This window comes from Benincasa hispida, chromosome 3 (genome assembly GCF_027475165.1).
Source record: "Benincasa hispida cultivar pf3 chromosome 3, pf3_genome.v1.1, whole genome shotgun sequence".
In the NCBI taxonomy this organism is placed as follows: domain Eukaryota; kingdom Viridiplantae; phylum Streptophyta; class Magnoliopsida; order Cucurbitales; family Cucurbitaceae; genus Benincasa; species Benincasa hispida.
The window spans coordinates 50,870,096-50,888,935 of record NC_143480.1 but is presented as its reverse complement, the minus strand read 5'-3'; the positions used below and the strand labels follow the sequence as shown (position 1 = coordinate 50,888,935).

At 35.2% G+C, this 18,840-nt stretch overlaps 1 protein-coding gene and 1 non-coding gene across 2 annotated transcripts; one reads left to right on the top strand and one right to left on the bottom strand.

Annotated features, from left to right (window-relative positions):
* The first annotated feature begins 5,947 nt into the window (after positions 1-5,947).
* Positions 5,948-11,576, top strand: LOC120074450 (LIMR family protein At3g08930). The gene is made up of 14 exons (XM_039027577.2): positions 5,948-6,518; positions 6,606-6,691; positions 7,145-7,260; positions 7,395-7,505; positions 7,968-8,066; positions 8,173-8,295; positions 8,560-8,622; positions 8,728-8,792; positions 9,419-9,528; positions 9,615-9,729; positions 9,858-9,923; positions 10,774-10,884; positions 10,983-11,049; positions 11,140-11,576. Exons 1-14 carry the CDS (start codon positions 6,169-6,171, stop codon positions 11,185-11,187), a joined length of 1,530 nt encoding a protein of 509 aa, XP_038883505.1. The 5' UTR covers positions 5,948-6,168; the 3' UTR covers positions 11,188-11,576.
* Positions 11,577-16,807: 5,231 nt separating this feature from the next.
* TRNAK-CUU (transfer RNA lysine (anticodon CUU)) lies at positions 16,808-16,880 on the bottom strand. Its single transcript has one exon. It is a non-coding gene; the product is annotated as a tRNA-Lys (tRNA).
* Positions 16,881-18,840: the final 1,960 nt, after the last annotated feature.

The following is an 18,840-nucleotide window of genomic DNA, read 5'->3' as shown; positions in this document are numbered from 1 at the left end:
AAAGCTCATACCTCTCTTCCGCCCCACACCAAAGACACCCATGTTTCCTTTTCCACCTTCCAACCAAACCATGTCCACTTCCTCGACTCCACCGTCACCAATCCCATTCACCCTTTCACAACTCTCTCCCATCTCCCCCTATTGACCTGAATTCTTCCTTATCTTCATCAACGCCACTAATATATATATATATAAAGGAAATGGACAAGGAAATTGAAAGAGACGTCCTAAATTTCGTGTATCTCGTAGTATATATTTTGTAAATACAAATGATTTACTTAATAAAGTAAGAAGCATTTTATTCGACATTTTGATTGCATTAACTTGATCCAATAAACTAAGTTCCAATGTTATTTAATTTAGCTGAACAGTATATGGTAGATGTACAAGTGGATCATGTTTAAGTAATAACCTAAAAGATCTGCAATATATGGATGAAGTTGGGTGTTTTATCCTTGTGACACTGGGATATGGTTGTTCCTCAGGTTGTCGAGACCCAAAAGAAATAAAATTAACCACTCTTGCAGCTAGTGGAAGTGGGTCAAGTCCACAGGGAATCAAGGACAAACCTAGTTGATTAATGAATTATGATACAAGGGGCTTTCTTTGTGAAAAATCAATTTACATGGAATGTAAAGATGGAAAGGAATTTAAATGATAACAAATTGCTTTGTAAAATTAATAATAATAATAATAATAATAATTAAAAAAAAAAAACTCAACTCGGGGATAGGTAAGGATTAGTTACTTCTTATCATTGGCACTAAAAGTTTGAACCTCTATTTCTGAACACTCAATAACATACTCACAAACCCCTAGATATCTCTTGCAATGAATAATGGAGTTCATCAATCAACTAAACCGTACTAGTTACTTTAGAGATTAGACCCCTTAGAAACTAAAAAGATTTGCATTAAGAACATGAATAAATTATTGAGACGAGTAATAAATAAGATAGCTTAATTTACACATTCGATTAACCTGTGAATTTCAATGGTTCAAGACAATCAAACTACAAATCCAGGCTCAAGTGGAAAGCATAGCCAAATATGCTACTAAGCCCAAGAAATGCCGAACTTTAGCAAATAAGATTGAAAATTATAGAAGTGTCAATTCATTCAAAGATAAATCCATATAAATTAATACAAAACTCAAAGGAATTCACAAATAAATTGTTCATCATTACAACAAGACCTCAAAGAAGTTAAACGAATCCTACCCCCAAGTTGAAAGCATACCTTAGCCTTTCATTGGCATGCGAAAATCCCGATTTGGAAATAATCAATGAGAAACAAAGAGAACTAAGATAGGGGAAGAAAATCCATGGAGTAATAGCAAGAACTTAAGACGATCGTCAAATTGGATGAAACTTAAATGAATGAAAACCTATAAATCTTGCCATATTTATAAAATTTTATAGGAGTATAAGGTAAGAGCGCAGCGATGTGCACGAGGGCTGATCTTTCATCAAAGTTCGAAGCGCCACGACCTCACCTCGAAGTGTGCTACTGCCTTTGAGTGTAGTGCAAGAGCGCCAAGGGGCGCAGTGGTGTTCGCCTCATGGTCTATTCTGTCTTAGAGCACCGAGGCCAACGCTTGGCTAGCACAGCAACACTCGACAGGCTCTAAATTCCATCATTTGTCTCTATGTTTGTTTGATGCTTTCAGAGCTTAATTGGGTTGCATTTAAGTCTCTTTTCGACTCTAATGGCCTGATCTACCTTCTAATTGCTCATAGTCTACAAAACCAACAATTTAAACGATAAAACCAAGGAACGAGCACTGATGAAGTCGACGAAAATAGCTATTTTAGAGAATTGTCAACGACCCCACTACTACAAAATCTACATTACTTGTGTTTAATTACTTGACGTTTCTTTGGGGAAAAAATCAAGTAATGACCTTTTAGAAAAGAAAATGTCAAGTAAAATGGTTAAAAAAGCGAAGATTGACGGAATTTTTTGGATATCTTCACGCAAACAATTATTTGACACGTTTTTCGTGTAAACTAATATAAGGTCTTGCTTGGCACGTTTTTCGTGTCAAGTATAAGAAGCTTTTACTTGACATATTCTTCATGTCAAGTAAAATATAAAAAATAATATTTTTTTAATCATTACTTTTTGTTTCCCTCCCTCCTACATTTTCATTTTCTTCTCAAATTTGGTTTCCCTCATACCAAAATTATCAAATAAAATATAAAAAATAATCAACTTATTATTTTCCCCCCTTCCAAGACCATTTGATAGAACATGGAATCATTTCCTAACTCTCAGCGTCGGGTACATCTCAGCAAAATGGTGTAGTGGAGAGGAGAAATAGAACTTTGTTGGACATGGTTCGTTCAATAATGAGTTACGCTTCCTTACCGGACTCGATTTGGGGTTTTGCAGTGGAGATTGTAGTTTACATACTCAATTGTGTTCCTTTCAAGAGTGTTGCGAGAACATCTCTGAAGTTGTTGAACGGGCGTAAAACTAGTTTACGTTACTTCCGCATTTGAGGTTGCCCTGCACATGTGCTTAAGACAAATCCCAAGAAGTTAGAACCACGGTCGATGTTATGCCTCTTTGTAGGCTACCCCAAAGGTACACAAGGGGGTTATTTTTATGATCCGTCGAAAAATAAGGTGTTTGTTTCCACAAACACTACTTTCCTGGAGGAGGATCATATTAGGGAGCACAGTCCACGTAGCAAAGTCGTGTTGCGTAAGTTTTCTAATGAAACTACTGAAACTTCAACAAGAGTTGTTGAAGAGCCTGCTTCACCAGGAAGAGTTATTGATAGTAGTTCATCTAGTAGGTCGGTTCCACCTCAAGGGTTGAGGGAACCTCGACGCAGTGGGAGGGTTTCGAGCCCGCCCATTCGCTATCTAGGTTTCACAGAAATCCTTGCTATGGTAGCAGATGACGACATTGAGGATCCGTTGTCTTATCAGAAGGCAATCGAGGATGTTGACCAGGATGAATGGGTCAAGGCCATGGTTCTCGAGATGGAGTCGATGTACTTCAACTCAGTATGGGATCTTGTAGATCAGTATGATGGGTACGACCTATAGGTTATAAATGGATCTACAAGTGCAAACGAGATGCTTATGGGAAGGTACAGACCTTCAAGGCTCGACTTGTGGCAAAGGGTTATATCCAAGTAGAGAGAGTCAACATAGAGGAGATTTTCTCGCCTATTGCCATGTTAAAGTCGATCTGTATCCTCTTATCCATTGAAGCTTATTATAATTATGAGATCTGACAAATGGGCGTCAAGATGGCCTTTCTGAATGGCAACCTTGAGGAGATCATTTACATGGTGCAACCCGATAGATTCATAGCTCAAGGTCAAGAGCAAAAGGTTTGCAAGTGATGCGTTATTTTATGAGGTGAAATTATGGATGAAATGCGGTGATGGAAATACGTTGAGCAACAAGCTTTCTCAGTGGAATCCAAGTATAAACCCCACTGAGTTTCCTTGTAAGTCCAGGGTCGAACTCAGGGACTTGGAAAACAGTTTTGCGGTGGTAATTTTCAAGAAAACTTTGCGGTAACCAAATAATCAAATAGTTGTTTGGATTGTTGTTTGCGGTAATAAAAATAAACAAATGCGGCGTAGTTTCGAAAAGAGTTGATAAAACGGAAGATGCGATGAGTATGCGGTGAACGGGTTGAGAAGGGTTCGGCTAACACACCCTAAGATATGTTCATGCTATGCGACCATGCAACACACATACAATAGTAAACCATCTTTCGACGCGAATGCTACAGCTTCTAATACTAGAATGCATGCGATATATGCAATGAGTCTATAGGACCTACACATAAGCCTTTATTCTTATCCATGCGACGACAAAATAACACACACAAATAAAGTGACCACATAATATCATAACCTATCTCTAGGGTGCATGCGATGCATGTTGACAAACAGAGCTTATCTCTAAGTCCCTATCTCTTGCTTATGCAGATATAATCTTGCTCTCTCGAGTCTAGATTCTAACCTAGCTCTCTAAAGTCTTAGGTTATTTCTTTATACTTTCTCTCGAGTAGCTTCAAAGGGGTATTGGGCACAGCATAAAAAAAGATAATCGCATGCAATGAAGGTCCTAGGTCATGTTAGCTTAGTTATTCTCAACCCATTTGATAAGTTTAGCTACTCATGCGTGCTTTCAAGAGAGTGAACAAATGTAGAATAAGAACTTCCATTGTATAAATATAAAGTTGAAATACAAAATAACAATGCAAGAAGATAATAAACAGCCTAATAGCAATCTCTTGTTTCTCAGGCTTTCACTGTCTTTTCTACCCTGTTCAAAAGATAATCTCGCTCTCGCGAGAGTCGACCCGCTCTCTACTGTCCACGCCTCCGGGTTTTCTCTCGAGTTGCCCTGAGCGATCTTCCAGCGTCTCTTCCCTTCTCTCGCTCCGCCTTCTAAAAATAAAAGAAAACTATGAACAAGGCTATTCTAAGGAAAATTCTCTAACTCTTCGAACTTTCTGAACCAGCTGAACCCTTTTTCTGAAGGATGCCTTCGGTATTTATAGAGCCTCGGGGTGAAAGGCAGTTTCTCTCTTATGATTGCACAAATGGGATGACTTTAATTCTCTGACTGATGCGCCAAATATTTGTCACTGAAAAGCTGAGTGTACTTGTTATTGTTAGCGGCTTGTCAACTTGGTATTTAGTTTTCAAGAATGTGTGTATTTAGTTCATGATATTTCAAATTGGCCATTTTAGTTCCTGAAATTTCAAGGATGAGTTTAAAAGGTTTCTTTACTAAAAACTCAATTAAGTTAACATTTATAGAATATGTATCACAATAAATAAAAGGTAATTTAAAAAGTGGGTTTAAATATATATATAACATTTGTTAGTGTTTACCGATGTTCCACATTTGTACTGACAGATGGGTGCCAGTTGAAAATTTGTAATCAAGTAATGTAATATGAATGATGAGCGTGAGGTGATCAATTGAATTACGTATGAAAAATACGACGTACCGTTACTGTTACCGTTATGGTTATGGTTATGATTACCATTATTGTTATTATTTTAGAGAAAAATTATGAATTTTGACATACTGTTACAGTTACCGTTATGGTTTGGCTCTCAGAAGTAAAGGTAACTATAACGATAATAGTAAATTTGACAAGATTCTTCATTTTAGGCAAATGCGATCAAAAGTGATCTAATTACACTTGCGATTAATCTGTCAATGAAATTAGCTTACTATTACATCAATTTTCATTATGAATCATTTGGCCAAAATTTAAACAAGAGAGCTGACTAGAATAAGTGACGTGACTTGATGACTTGGAAAAATTTATATTTTTTAATATTTCTTTCTCTCCTCCCTCCCCCCTCCATCATCTCTTTCTATCTCACCTCTCAACCAAATATAATTCTCGACCCCCTCCCAAAAGCGAAAGATGAAAGATGAGAGAGACATTTTAAATCTACTATTGAAAATTCGAAAATTAAACTGATAAATTGAAAACAACCAAGTCTAAATATCCAAATTCTTAAAAACTCATAGACTAAAGGGATAAATTTCCCTACCATTAATCTCTAAAACCCTCTAACCTTGAAATTTAACATGTAATAAGTCCTTACACATAGAGCGATTCGTTAGCCATATAATTAATGACATAATTAAACTAAATATATTCCCAACAGCCGCGTGGATTGCCACGTCTTCACAAGCCATATTATTAGTTTATTACACAAAGCCGCTTCCGCAGTAGAAAGAAACCGTCCCAATGTCCCTTCCCTTCCCATATTACCATTGCCTTATAAAAAAAAAAAAAAGAAAAACTTTGACGGAACGTTTATTTTTGTCCGAGCAAATATTTCATTTTACCGTAATACCCTTATCCTCCTCGTTGTCAACTCTGTCCGATTCTAAATTCATCTTTTCTCTAAAGGACAAGCTCGTAATTTCATCCTCCCATCCCTTGACTCGTTTTTTCAACAAACAATGTCATCGGAATTTCGGAATCTAACCCTATTTTCCCTTTCCCCTCTTTTCCCCGAGCCAGATCCACGAAGCTCCATTTTCGAATTTCGAAAAGCGAAGAGGAACGACGCTAGATTGTTTGTACTTTTTCTTCTTCTTCGATCTCTTCGATTCGATTTCGTACTGGTTTCGAATTCGAATCGGGAGCTCGTGAACGAACGATGGGCGATTTCAATCTCGCTCTTGTAATTGTAGCTATTGTCGTCTGTGTGATCGTATTCATCTTCAATGTTTACCTTTTGGTTAATTACCAACATCCTGATGACAAAAATCAGGCGTATTTTCCTAAATTTGTCGTTGTTTTCGGTTTGTCTGTTGCGTTGATCTCCATTCTGATGTTACCAGCCGACGTCGCTAACCGGCAGGCTTGTAAGCATGCTTTGTATAATGGCGCTTGTAATCTCACATTGCCGATGAAGGATCTATGGCTCGCTATCTATATTGCCGATGCGGTGCTTGTCTTCTTCGTTATTCCTTTTGCCATGTTCTATTATGAAGGAGACCAGGACAAGTAATTGCTTATAATTTGCGTTTTTTCTGTTAAAAAGAATTATTTTCATTATGTGGAGGATTTATTTTTTGTGTTATCTTTGTGAAGGAGCATGGGCAAACGGATCAAGAGCGCTTTGATATGGGTCGTGGTAATGGCCATTGTCTGTGGTCTTCTGTTGGGAATTTTATACGGTCAGCTCTTATGCTCGTTTTTGTGGTTTTTTTGGATTTTGTTGGTCTCCCATTTGGTTTTTAATTTTGGCTATAAGAATTATTTATAAGTTGTGTCGATTCTCAAGTTGAAGGCAACGTTAGACTTGCTTCGCTTTACGCTTATTTCTTGTCTCAAGTTAATTGGAATTTTGACTTCTTCTATACATTCCAGCTAACGGAAGCTTGAGATATGATCACAGTGCTTTGCATTTTTTGTTTCTTTTAGAATTACATTCTCGTTTTAACTCAAAAATCGCCAGGTGATGAATTAATTATTGCATGGCTTTTCTATTGTAGCATATAAATGTCATTTTAATTGATGGCCATGTGTATTTAAATCGCAATAATTTCTCTTTTCCCATCAAGCCTTAGTTTTCGGTTGGAAAATTGCCATGCGTTTTAACCAATAAACGTTATTGGTACATTTATCAGGGCTCGTTGGAGAAGTTGACTTCACAGTTATGCATCTCTCTTCAAACACGGCTTCTTTTCCGACTTCGTGGGAGTTCTCTAGCAGCCAACCGTGCATTGGAAATGGTGCCCGCCAGGTTCTACTTTTGTGTGGAAACTTTATATCTCATATATGGTTCTATTTGGTCTTCAGTTGACAGTCTTAATTATGGATTTGCATAATTTTATCAAATGAACATCGACATGACTATTTTTATTCATCATGTTGTAGTGTTCAGCATTCACAACAAATGCTTCATCAGAGAAAACATGGACGATGCGCACTACTTTTCCGGAATATGTCGTTGCTCTTGCCACTATTGTTGGATCCGTACTCTTCTCTGTAAGTTAATTGATGGAGATTGGAGGAAACCACTGGATCTCCATCTTTTATGAAATAGTGAATGATTTAAATGCAAGTACTCTGCCCCTTCTCTGGGAAATAAGAAAGAGAACAAGAACAGAAGATGGTCTATTTACATATTATGATATATAATTACTTTATACGCTAAAGAGGGACATAATAGGATAGGAGGTGTACGTCTTATGGCCAACTGGTTTGTCTATTAGTTGGAAATCACCATGAAGTATGATATTGAATTTACGGACAAATATTGAATGGAGAAATTAGTACTGCCCGTCTTGCCATATTAAGAACCTCAGCAAGTTATTTTCACGAAGGAAGATTTTTTGTGTCAATAAATTTATTACTTCCTAATCTATGGAAAAAAATTTCCTACTTTTTAATTTACAATAATCAAAAGACATTATGCTGATCTGTTTTTTTTTTTTTGGTCTCCACTAGATATTTGGAGGTGTTGGTATTGCCTGTCTGCCATTGGGCCTTATTTTCTCATTTGTTAGGCGTCCAAAGGCTGTCATCACTCGCTCACAATACATCAAGGTGCCTTTTAGCCTTTCATTATGTAATTGTACGTTAGTTATTATTTTAAAGATGGGATTGACTTGCTAATTTCTATCACTTATAAGTTATGTTTTATATCCTGCAGGAAGCAACAGAACTAGGAAAAAAGGCCAGAGAACTGAAGAAAGCCGCTGATGGACTCCACCAGGAAGAAAGAAGTGGTTCCAAGGGTAGAAAATGGCGAAAGAATGTGAAGGCTGTAGAGAAGGTATGTTTCACCTTTGATAGTGGTGGTGCTGATGTCTTTCAGGTTTCTTCTTCCGGTTCTTTTAGAATCTGGTTTTGGTTTGGTGTACATGCATTTTTCACTATTATCACATAATTTCTGAAGAACCTCAGCTTTTGCTAGAAGTCTTGTGAGTGTCTTTTTTGTCAGATGAGAACTTCAATACGTAACTGAAGTTTGATTTTAGATGTCCATTTGCAATTCTTAATGCCAGTTATTGAGACATCTACTTGTTTAATTTTTTAGGAGTTGCTTCAATTGGAAGAAGATGTAAAGCTTTTAGAAGAGATGTACCCGCAAGGAGAAAAGGTGGACTGCTGGATTTATTATTATTATTTATCTTTTCCATTGTACAATTGCAATAACCTCTATTATCTTCTTTATGAAAGTATTAATATGCCAAACTGGATACAGGCGGAGACTGCATGGGCATTGACTGTTCTTGGCTACTTGGCAAAACTTGTGTTGGGAGTTTTGGGGTAAGTGGAGTTATGATCCCCCAAGATATTTATATTAAAGCATTACCTATTCTTGTTTGTTCATTTCTTGTTAGCATTTATTTCACATCCACACTTTATTCGAAAAATAGGTGTGTAACCATGGTACTGGTACACAATGATTTGTTGAAGAGTGAAGGAGACGGCATCTTGCTATTTTTAATACATGTTGCTAGATTAAGAGGGTAGATCATCTGGAGGAGAGGGATACCTTCTTTTGTTGTTGTTGTTTTTTTTTTTTTGTTCTTTGGTGAGAAGCTGAGGTTTCATTGAGTGAAATGAAAAATATTTGGTGGAAAAAAAATTATAAGTGTTGATGCTCTTCCATAGTCAGGTTCTTGTGCTTTTACTAAAGATAGATAATGTCCACTCCACTTCTCTCTCTCTTTCTTTTTTTTTTCCTTTCCGTTTTTCTCAAGAGGTAGTTGACCCAGTTGCCACATTTTTCTTAAAGTAGTGATGTTCCAGGTTTGGGAAATAAGTTTCTTGAGCAAGTAGATTAGACTCGAGTCTCTCTCTCTCTCTCTCTCTCTCTACATATTTGAGGCATATTCAGTTACATTGTTTAGTTTACTGATTTTTTTCCCTTTTTTTTCTCTGTTTGACAGGTTGATTGTTTCAGTGGCGTGGGTTGTGCATATTGTTATATATCTGCTAATTGATCCCCCATTGTCTCCTTTTCTGAATGAAGTTTTTATCAAGCTTGATGATGTTTGGGGTACATTTCTTTTCCTCACATTTTCCTTTCATGTCTATTTTTATGTGGTATTTGTCAATATGAAGATTATTTTCCTATGTCACCAGGACTTCTTGGAACTGCAGCATTTGCATTCTTCTGCTTCTACCTTCTTCTAGCAGTGATTGCTGGAGCCATGATGCTTGGCCTGAGACTAGTTTTTATCACAATTCATCCGATGAAGTAGTTACATTTTTCTTAGTGTTGAGTTTGTTCCTTTTATTTTCTTCTCCCTTTTTTGTCTGTCCAGCTGTTGATTGCTCGAAATTGATGTTGGCCTCTTTTGCTCTTTCATCTATCCTTGTATACAGGTGGGGAGCCACGCTGATGAACTCTTTCCTGTTTAATGTGGGGCTTATCCTCCTCTGCTCTATCAGGTTAGGATCTTCAGTTACTATTGCTTATGGTATACTACTTGCATTAGAACTTCTATGGTGGAAACTAGCCAACAGTTATCATGAATGAAGACACAATGTGGGGTGAAAAAACCTGAAAACCTGGGATACATTTGTGTGCTTATGGATAAGAAAAGAACCTATCACTAATAATGCAAAAGAACGTACAAACAGGGATGGGGGCATGATGTCTCTAATCTCTCTCCTTTGTCAAGGAGTTATGAAAACGTTGCCGATTGCCTTGAATAAAGAAGGGAGAATGATTTCACAAAACTCTGTTTGAGAAACAGCACCCTTGGTCTATTATCATTACAAATCCTTTTGCTCCTCCCTACAAATATTGAGGTTCTGATTAATTAGTACAATTTAAACGAGTGCCAAGTAATTGACTTTTATTCCAAGTGCCTTTATCCTTCTCTAGGAGTGTAATTGCTGAGTGTGCATTTTTACATTGTGTTATGTGTAAGTCGTAGGTTCATAGCCGTAGTTTTAGTTTATGTGTGAAGGGCGTTCTTGCCTTGAATTTTTTTCAAAGATATGGAGCTCTCCACATGACAAGCACGAGACTGATTCTGGGTCTCTTTTGGGATGCTGGTGGATTAATTTAATAAGATGTTTCTAAAGTTTAAACTCAATATTCATTCCTTCTTAATGAAACTCATTCTTTTCATTAAAAGGGGGGAAAAAAAAAAGTTGTCCAACCCAAAGATATATATCTTTGTTAAAGGTTGAGCAGTTATTTGTTTGTCACATATGGCTGAAATTTGAAGGTTTCCCTCTGTATCTTAATCAAGTGGATTGATTGATTTTATCATATATGTTTTTTTTATAGTGTGATTCAGTTTTGTTCCACGGCATTTGCATACTATGCACGAGCAACTGCGGCACAAGAAATCTTTGGACACACATTGCAGTCTCTTCGCGGTATCAAGTATTTGTACAAGTGAGTGATGAATAATTTCTCTATACATTTTCCTGGTCCTGCACCTTTGCCATCTGCAGTTTTTATTTTGTTGAATAAACTTGTCTGTTGCATTGCAGGTATAATGTGTTTCAAATTGCATTCATTGCGTTAGCGGGTCTGACTTTCGTGTATTATGCTGCCTTTGTAAGCTTCCAAAACTAATCTACTTGATTGTGCTTTAACTCCCAGTTTTTGGTTCTAATGGCATGGTATCTCCTTTTGGTAAAATTCAAGGGATGGAGAAGAAAGAAGCCTTCTGGCAGGTTCCAGCTTTCCTCGTAATTGTATGTCATGACTCGAAAAATCAAAAGACTGACGAGGCCAACAAATTCTCTCTTGTTCATCATCCATTTTAGATTAATTTGATTTGAAGGTCGTGTTTGGCAGAGTTTTTCGTTGTTGAATCTTGTGAAGCTGGCAGAAAACATCCAGAGTTGAGTGACTTCAATATACAAATGACATAGTGAGTGCCGCTGCTTCTTGACTGTTTGTACTTCAAAAGGCTTTTGTATGTATTATTTCTTTGATTTGTGTTATACATTGGCTTAGGCATGTAAAATTGAAGGATGGTTTGGTTGGTTCTTTGCACACTGGAATATGGTTTTTAGGAAATGCCTTTCTTTGTAATATAGCCAATTGAGGATGCATAGTTGTATCGCTTCTTCACTTCATATTTATGCCTTTATTTTTTCTTTCCCCTCTTCTATTTGTGTCATTGGACTATCAAACAGAAAAACCTAGAGAATTTGGAACCTAAAAAGTACTCAAGGGTTGGTTTTAGTTGTTTATAACATCCCTTTTCTATGCACATCCTTTCCATAATTTTTTTATTTGAAAATTTCCCCTCTTATTTACATATTTAAACAGAAAAGTTTTATAGTCAACCTTAACTTTAACAGTCAGTGGTAGGTAGTTAAATTTAACAGAAAAGTTTTGGTTTTTGATTTTTGGAAATTAAGCTTATTTTATTTCTATTTCTTACATTGATTTGTATCTTTCTTAAGTATAATGTTTGAATTTTTAGTCAAATTCTAAAACAAAAAACTTTTGAAAAGCTACTTTAGGACTCATTTGGTAACCATTTTATTTTTTTGTTATTGTTTTTGAAAATTAAGTTTATGAACAATACTTTCATCTCTAAATTTCTTCCATTGTCATCTACTTTTCACCAATGGTTTAAAAAATCAAGTCAAATTTTGAGAACTAAAAAAAATAGCTTTTAAAAACTTATTTTTGTTTTTGTAATTTAGCTAAGAATTCAATCATTGTACATAAAGATGCAAATTATTACAAGAAATGTGAATGAAATAAGTTTAAAACAAAAAATAGAAAAAACAAAATGGTTATTAAATGTGGCCTTAGTTTTCAAAATTTGTTTTAATTTTTTAAACCATCGGTATAAAGAAGATAATGAAGTAAGAAATTTGGAGGTGGGGGTGTCACACCCTGTCTTAGACTACTCTCTGAGCCTAGGAAAGGACATGATTGCAGCAGTTATCAAACAAAGTTTACAATCAACAACTCTTTAAAACCTTCTGGAAGTGTAACTATGGCTTGTGGCAGACCTTGACCTTAGCAGCACCCTTGAATTTTTCACCTTTCGCTACCTGGAAAGAAAAACATGAAATAACAGAATGAGCTTCACAAAGCTCAGTGAGTGGTAAGCAACTTCTAAAGTCTATTTTAACTCATAAATGACAAGCATATCATAAATACGAGGTTACATTCAAACCTTCGCCTTGAGTGATTCTGGTCTCAACTCTATCTACGCGCACGGTAGATAGCTAAATTGATAACTACTTAGAATGAGTATGTTGTCTACCTACACACACGGTAGATAGATAACTGTTACTAAATACAATGCTTACTCTTTACGTTTCCTTTGTCTCCTATGTGCACATAGCTCCCCACTCATGGGTTTAGAAGCTAGACCCGTTGGTCCTTTGACCATCCCATACGAGGATCCTCCCACAGGCTCAAAAACTAGGCCTCTCGGTCCCCTGACCATCCCGTGAGGTTTTGCTTACGGGCTCAGGAACTAGATCTATTGACCACCTGACCATCCCGATCACATAATCTCATTCTCATGCTAGATATTCATTCATAACATAAGCATATACAATTTACTCTAAGAGATATACTTTAAGACTTAAAGGAAAGTACCACTCACCTTGGTCATTTAGGAACCTTTCTCTCTAGAAGTTCCTTGATTTTCCCGGACTCCTCTTTTGAACCCTAAATTTCAGATTCAATTTAAAGCTCAGATTACTCATAGTTCTAGGCTTTATCTAGAGATACTTCCTTCTACAAATATGTTCTAAATGTCTTAGGAAGATTACCTCAAAATCTTAGCTCATAACTTCTCGTGGTTTGGCCGAAAACATCAAATCATCAAGACTGGCCCAGCTTATTCGACAGCTCGACTCCTTTGTCTTGTCCTCATTTTCCAGCCCGATTCCTTGGGGCTTTTTCTCCGGCAGCCCTACCCTGAAAACTAGACTCTCAGAGCTTTCAGGTGGCTTTGGAATCACTCAAAACGCACGAGTATTCTGGGAGAACTCTTTATCCCAAGTTGATGCTACTTCCAGACCTTCTTGTCTGACAGCAGCTTCTTCTCTTGGAACCTCTTGACCAACGCATGGTCTTACTATCAATGCATAGTTTCCTCCCAATACACTATTCCTTATGTCCTTTGAAGAGAATTCGAGTTCCCATCAGAAGTCCTTGGCCCTATTTATAGGCGTCCAAGATTGCTTTAAGGCCGACACTTCCTACTTGGCCGCATGTCCAAGTATCTCTTCCTTACTATTACCACAATCTTGCATCAGCGCAACCCAAGGTGTCTTGCTCCCCTTTTACCAATGCATAGCCCTCAACTTTGCATGTCTTCTTATGCATCCACCTCATTTACTTAAGGCTTAAGATTTCTTCCCAACAAGCCACATGTCCAGATGACGTCCTTGAATGTGCCCATCATTCATATGCGTTCATCCAACCACAAATGTGCCCACATGCCCTCGGATGTCCAACGCATAGCACATCACCAACGCATAGCAACCTTTGGGTCAACTTGGTTCTTAACTCAACACCTTAAGGCATAGCTCACCATCACCTAGGTTCTTGCTAATGCATCCCTTATGACCAACGTAACCAACCTCATAAACCTTGTTACCGCAAGTCTTAACAACGCAAGGACAAAATCACTATGCGTCCACCTTAGTTCACTCCATCACCTAGCTCATACTTTAGCAAGGCTACCGCATCCATCGTATCCATTGCATCCATCGTCGCAAGCCATCACATCCATCGTGCAACATCACTGCATGCCATCGCATCCATTGCTACATGCCATCACATCCATCGCTACATGCCATCGCATACTACCAACACATTCCTTCGGCGCATACATGCATACTATAGGCCGCATCACCGCATGCCCTCGGCCGCACACTCTCGCGTAGCAAGGCCGTCGCATGTCACCAATGCATAGCACTGCCGCATGACATCAACACATAGCACCGCTGCATGTCATCAACGCATAGCACTGCCTCATGTCATCAACGCATAACATCACCGTGTGACACCAACACATAGTGCTGCCATATACCATCGACCGCACAACGCATAGCACTATCACATGATGCCAACGCGTAGTGCTGCCGTATACCATCGACGCATACCCCCATCGCCGCATGCCATCCATCGTCGCATGCCTCTATCCATCGCATCCAACGTCCAGTGCCCTTGGATGCGCAACTTGAAGTTGCCACTTACCCGATCAATGCGTGCGCATTTCTCCAGCGTCTTGCGCCCATGTCCGCATAACTTAAGGCTGTCGCATGCGTTGTTCTTGGCCATACTTCAGCCTCTCTCAATGCTCAAGTAACCTCTCAAAACTTCATGGTTAACGCATGGCACCACACCAACGTATTGTAAAACACTTAGTCATTTTTCTCCTTGGCTTCCAATGCATGATTACTCTTGGCAATGCCTCTTGCCAATACTTCGACCAATCATGCGTCCAACCTTACAAACGCATGGTTGCCTTTTCAACTTATGCGTTAATGTTTCCTAACTTTTAACGCATGGGTCCTTTTGACCTTACACTTAACCAAATTTTATCAATTAAACCTTAACTCAAAACTACTCAAGGAAAATCTATTCAATACTTATAAATTTCCTTCACTTCAACATATATTTAACTTTCACTTAGTTAATTCATTTTAATACCTGCTTAAGTAGGGAAAATGAAAATCCGGGTTTCACAGGGGAGTGTCTATAAACTTAATTTTAAAAAATAAAATGGTTACCAAACAGGGCTTAAACTTTTACATAAGTAACACTTTAGTTATTGAACTTTGGTTTGTAATGATTTTCTATACTTTTAATTTTCTGTCAAACTTTAGTATGTAATAATTTTGGTCATTTTACTTTCAAACTTATAATAATTTAGTCCCTAACATACAAAAGTTTATCAAAACCAGATGTTATTTTTTTTTATATCTTATGATGTAAACTTTATATTTTATAAAAATATTGAGTCTCTAATTAATTTATTGATTTATTTACGCAACAAATTTTACTAAATCTTAATATTAACTTTTATAGTTGGGACTAAATTATTATAAATTTTAAAGTACAATGACTAATTGTTACATAGTAAAGTTCATGGAAGCTGAGGGACTAAATCGTTATCGACCAAAGTTTAGGGACTAAATTGTTACTTTTATGAAAGTGAAAGTTTAGAGGCTAGAGTGATTTTTAACCTAGATTTAAATTCTTACTCCATATCTAGAGATAAAGAGAAAAAAAATCATAGACTACTTACTATATCCTTTTGCCTCAATTTAAGTACCTATGTCATGTTTCCCATTAAAAAAAAAAAATAATAATAAATAAATAAATAAATTGACTGCCCATAATATCTTGAATTGGGTCAATTCTTGTTAAAAAGGAATATTAATGATCCCATGACTGAATTAAAATTGATCAAATTTACTTAGTTGAGGCATTCATATTTTGAAGTTGAATGAAATAATGGGAAGTAACTCAATGATTGAGATTTATAAATTACAACTTGAAATTTCATGTTTTGAAATAAAATGAAATGATTGGAGTAACTCAATGATTGATATGTTATACATAATAGTACAAAATATAAATTCATGAAACAAAAAACCTTATGTTACGCAGTTTAAAAGAAGATTTTCTCTCAGTTTTGCTTCCACGTGTTTTGACCTTTTTTTTAATCTAAGTATTTAGTTTTAAAATACAAATTAAAATTCATGTAATTAAAGACCTTTTATGTTATTGTTATGTACTTTAAAGAAATATTTTCTCTCACTTTTGCTTCCACATGTTTATACCTTTAAAAAAAAAAATTAAGAATTTACTATTAAATATTGTTTTTAAAAAAGTAATTATATTTAAATGAATTAATTTTTTATTTTAAAAAATTAAACTTAACCAAAGCAAAATACAATTACAAGTAAAGTTCTCATGAGGACATCCAACTAGGATAATTAGTCTTTCAACCGACATCACGTTATCCTCTAAGAAAAGAACTTGAGGATAAAAAGAAATTAACATCACAGAGTGGACGACAAAGTTATAAGATCGTTTATAAAAATCTTCGACTTTGTCAACATGCTTAATAATCACAATAATGGCAAGTGAATGAAATTTTTCTATTAAAATTAAAAAAACTCAATAAAAGATGTAAAAAACAAACGGTGGAGTTCGAACCCACGACAATAAAATAAAATGTCTTCCACTGCACCAACTAATGTGCCCCAATATCCGCCATAAAAGGGCCAAAGACAAAATAAAAAAAAATGAAAAAAGAAAAAAGAATAAATAATTAAAAGAGAATAATAAATAAAGCAAAAATGTCAAAAACAATCGCCCACCGTGGGGCTCGAACCCACGACCACAAGGTTAAGAGCCTTGCGCTCTACCAACTGAGCTAGACGGGCCCACATGGGATTGAAAGCAAATATTTTTAATTTACTTATTTATTAAAATTTTAATTGCAAAAATGTACTTCGTGGCAATATATGTCATTTGGTCCAAATTTTTTTAGGTATATATATTTATATTCACGAAACAATATACGGAGATGCAATAATTTTCATCTCTAATGTTTTTTTTCCTCAACCTTAATGCCTATGTTAAAATGAGAAGTTAAACTAAATTTAGTCCAACCGTGATCGATATATTCTAAGTTAAATTAAGTTTAGTTCAACTGTAATCGATATATTCTATCTATTGAGATTAGAGATTTGAACCTACATCTTTGTAATTGTTATATTGAAAAAAAAAAATAAAGATGAAAATTTTCTTTTACAATTGAACTTGTCAAATTTGTATCTATGTTCATTCTAAACTTTTCAATTGTCGAGATTTGGGGGGGTAGGATACGTGTTTAATGAATTTTAAATGAAAATGATACTCGAGCCAATTTGAGATGTTCATTTATTGATGGGAGACCCATACCAAATGATACAAAAATGGAATAAGGAACAAGGAGGATTTTTGTCTTAGTTGGCTAAGCAAAATATTCCCCAACCCTTGTCTCTGCCCCTTTTTGTTATTATTTTTATTAATATCACGTGTATTTGAGAAATATATTTTGTAATATTAAATTGAAGAATATGTGCTGTAATATTGAAATTAAAATCTTTTTAGAGGTTATTGTTAAACATTTTAATTATACTAGTTCCGTAACACGTGTATTGTATGCGGTTAATAATGTTTAAAATAATAGAACATATAAACAAACTCGCAAATTAGTTTATAAACAAATTTATTGATATTTTTATCCATTCAACTATGTATAATTAATTAATTAATTAATTTTTTTATATATAAAATATGAATTAGATATCATTACAATGTAAAATACATCTATAAAATGAATGTGCAAATCAAATTTAAACTCTTGTGTTTTGTTTTTTTAAAAAACATTTGAATTACGTGCACAATTATTTGCCATATAATTTTAATTCTTATTATTTCACATATTTAAGCTTGCTTTTTTACCTGTATAGATTTATATATAATTTTATTATCTTTTAGATCAATCATTAACAACTAAATTAAATGATAAATTTTTAAAAATAACTCATATTAAAAATGATGAAGCAGTGACATCCTTAATATAATTTTATTGGTCAAAGAATTACGTATTTCTTTTTCCTATTTTTTTAAATCGCTCTGACCAAAGATTTATTATCTACATACAAAATGCTCAGGTTAAGAATATTTCTTGTATTGTTCATCATTTAGGTGTTTGGATTGACAATCCAAATTTCTTCCTTTTTTATAAGTGATATATTGATCTCATTCATCTCTCAAGATTAGGATTTTCAAGTTTTGTTGTGAAGTGGGTAGAAAATAGTTTTAGAATGTCCATGACCAAACCTTGGACTCAAAATGGAAGAAATAATAAATATGTGTCTATTTGTATCTCTTGGATGAAAATCTTCGTTCAAGTTGATGTTGTTTCATTAATGAGGTAGGTGTCTTCTTAGAGAGGTTTTGACTTGAAAAGGTCTAAGGAAAAAATGGAAATTATCATAAATATTAAGAACAAAGAGGAAAGTTAAAAATTCAACTCTCTTTATTCTATTTAATATATATATATATATATATATATATATATATAATTTGAGATACAGAACAGTTTTGAAATTTTTTGCTATAAAGTATAAATATTTTTAGAAATTTTTTATTTATAAGAATTTTCTGTGAAAAAAATTACTATATTTATTGGGACATCCAAAAACTTTTTTCTTTAAATAAAAATTATATTGAAAATTAATCATTTAAACACGAGTTTTGAATAAAATCGTTTTATTTGGTTGTAATTATTTCAAAAAATGGAGCATAGTTTTTTTTTTTTTGTAAGAACTCAATTCCTACGAAGTCTCAATG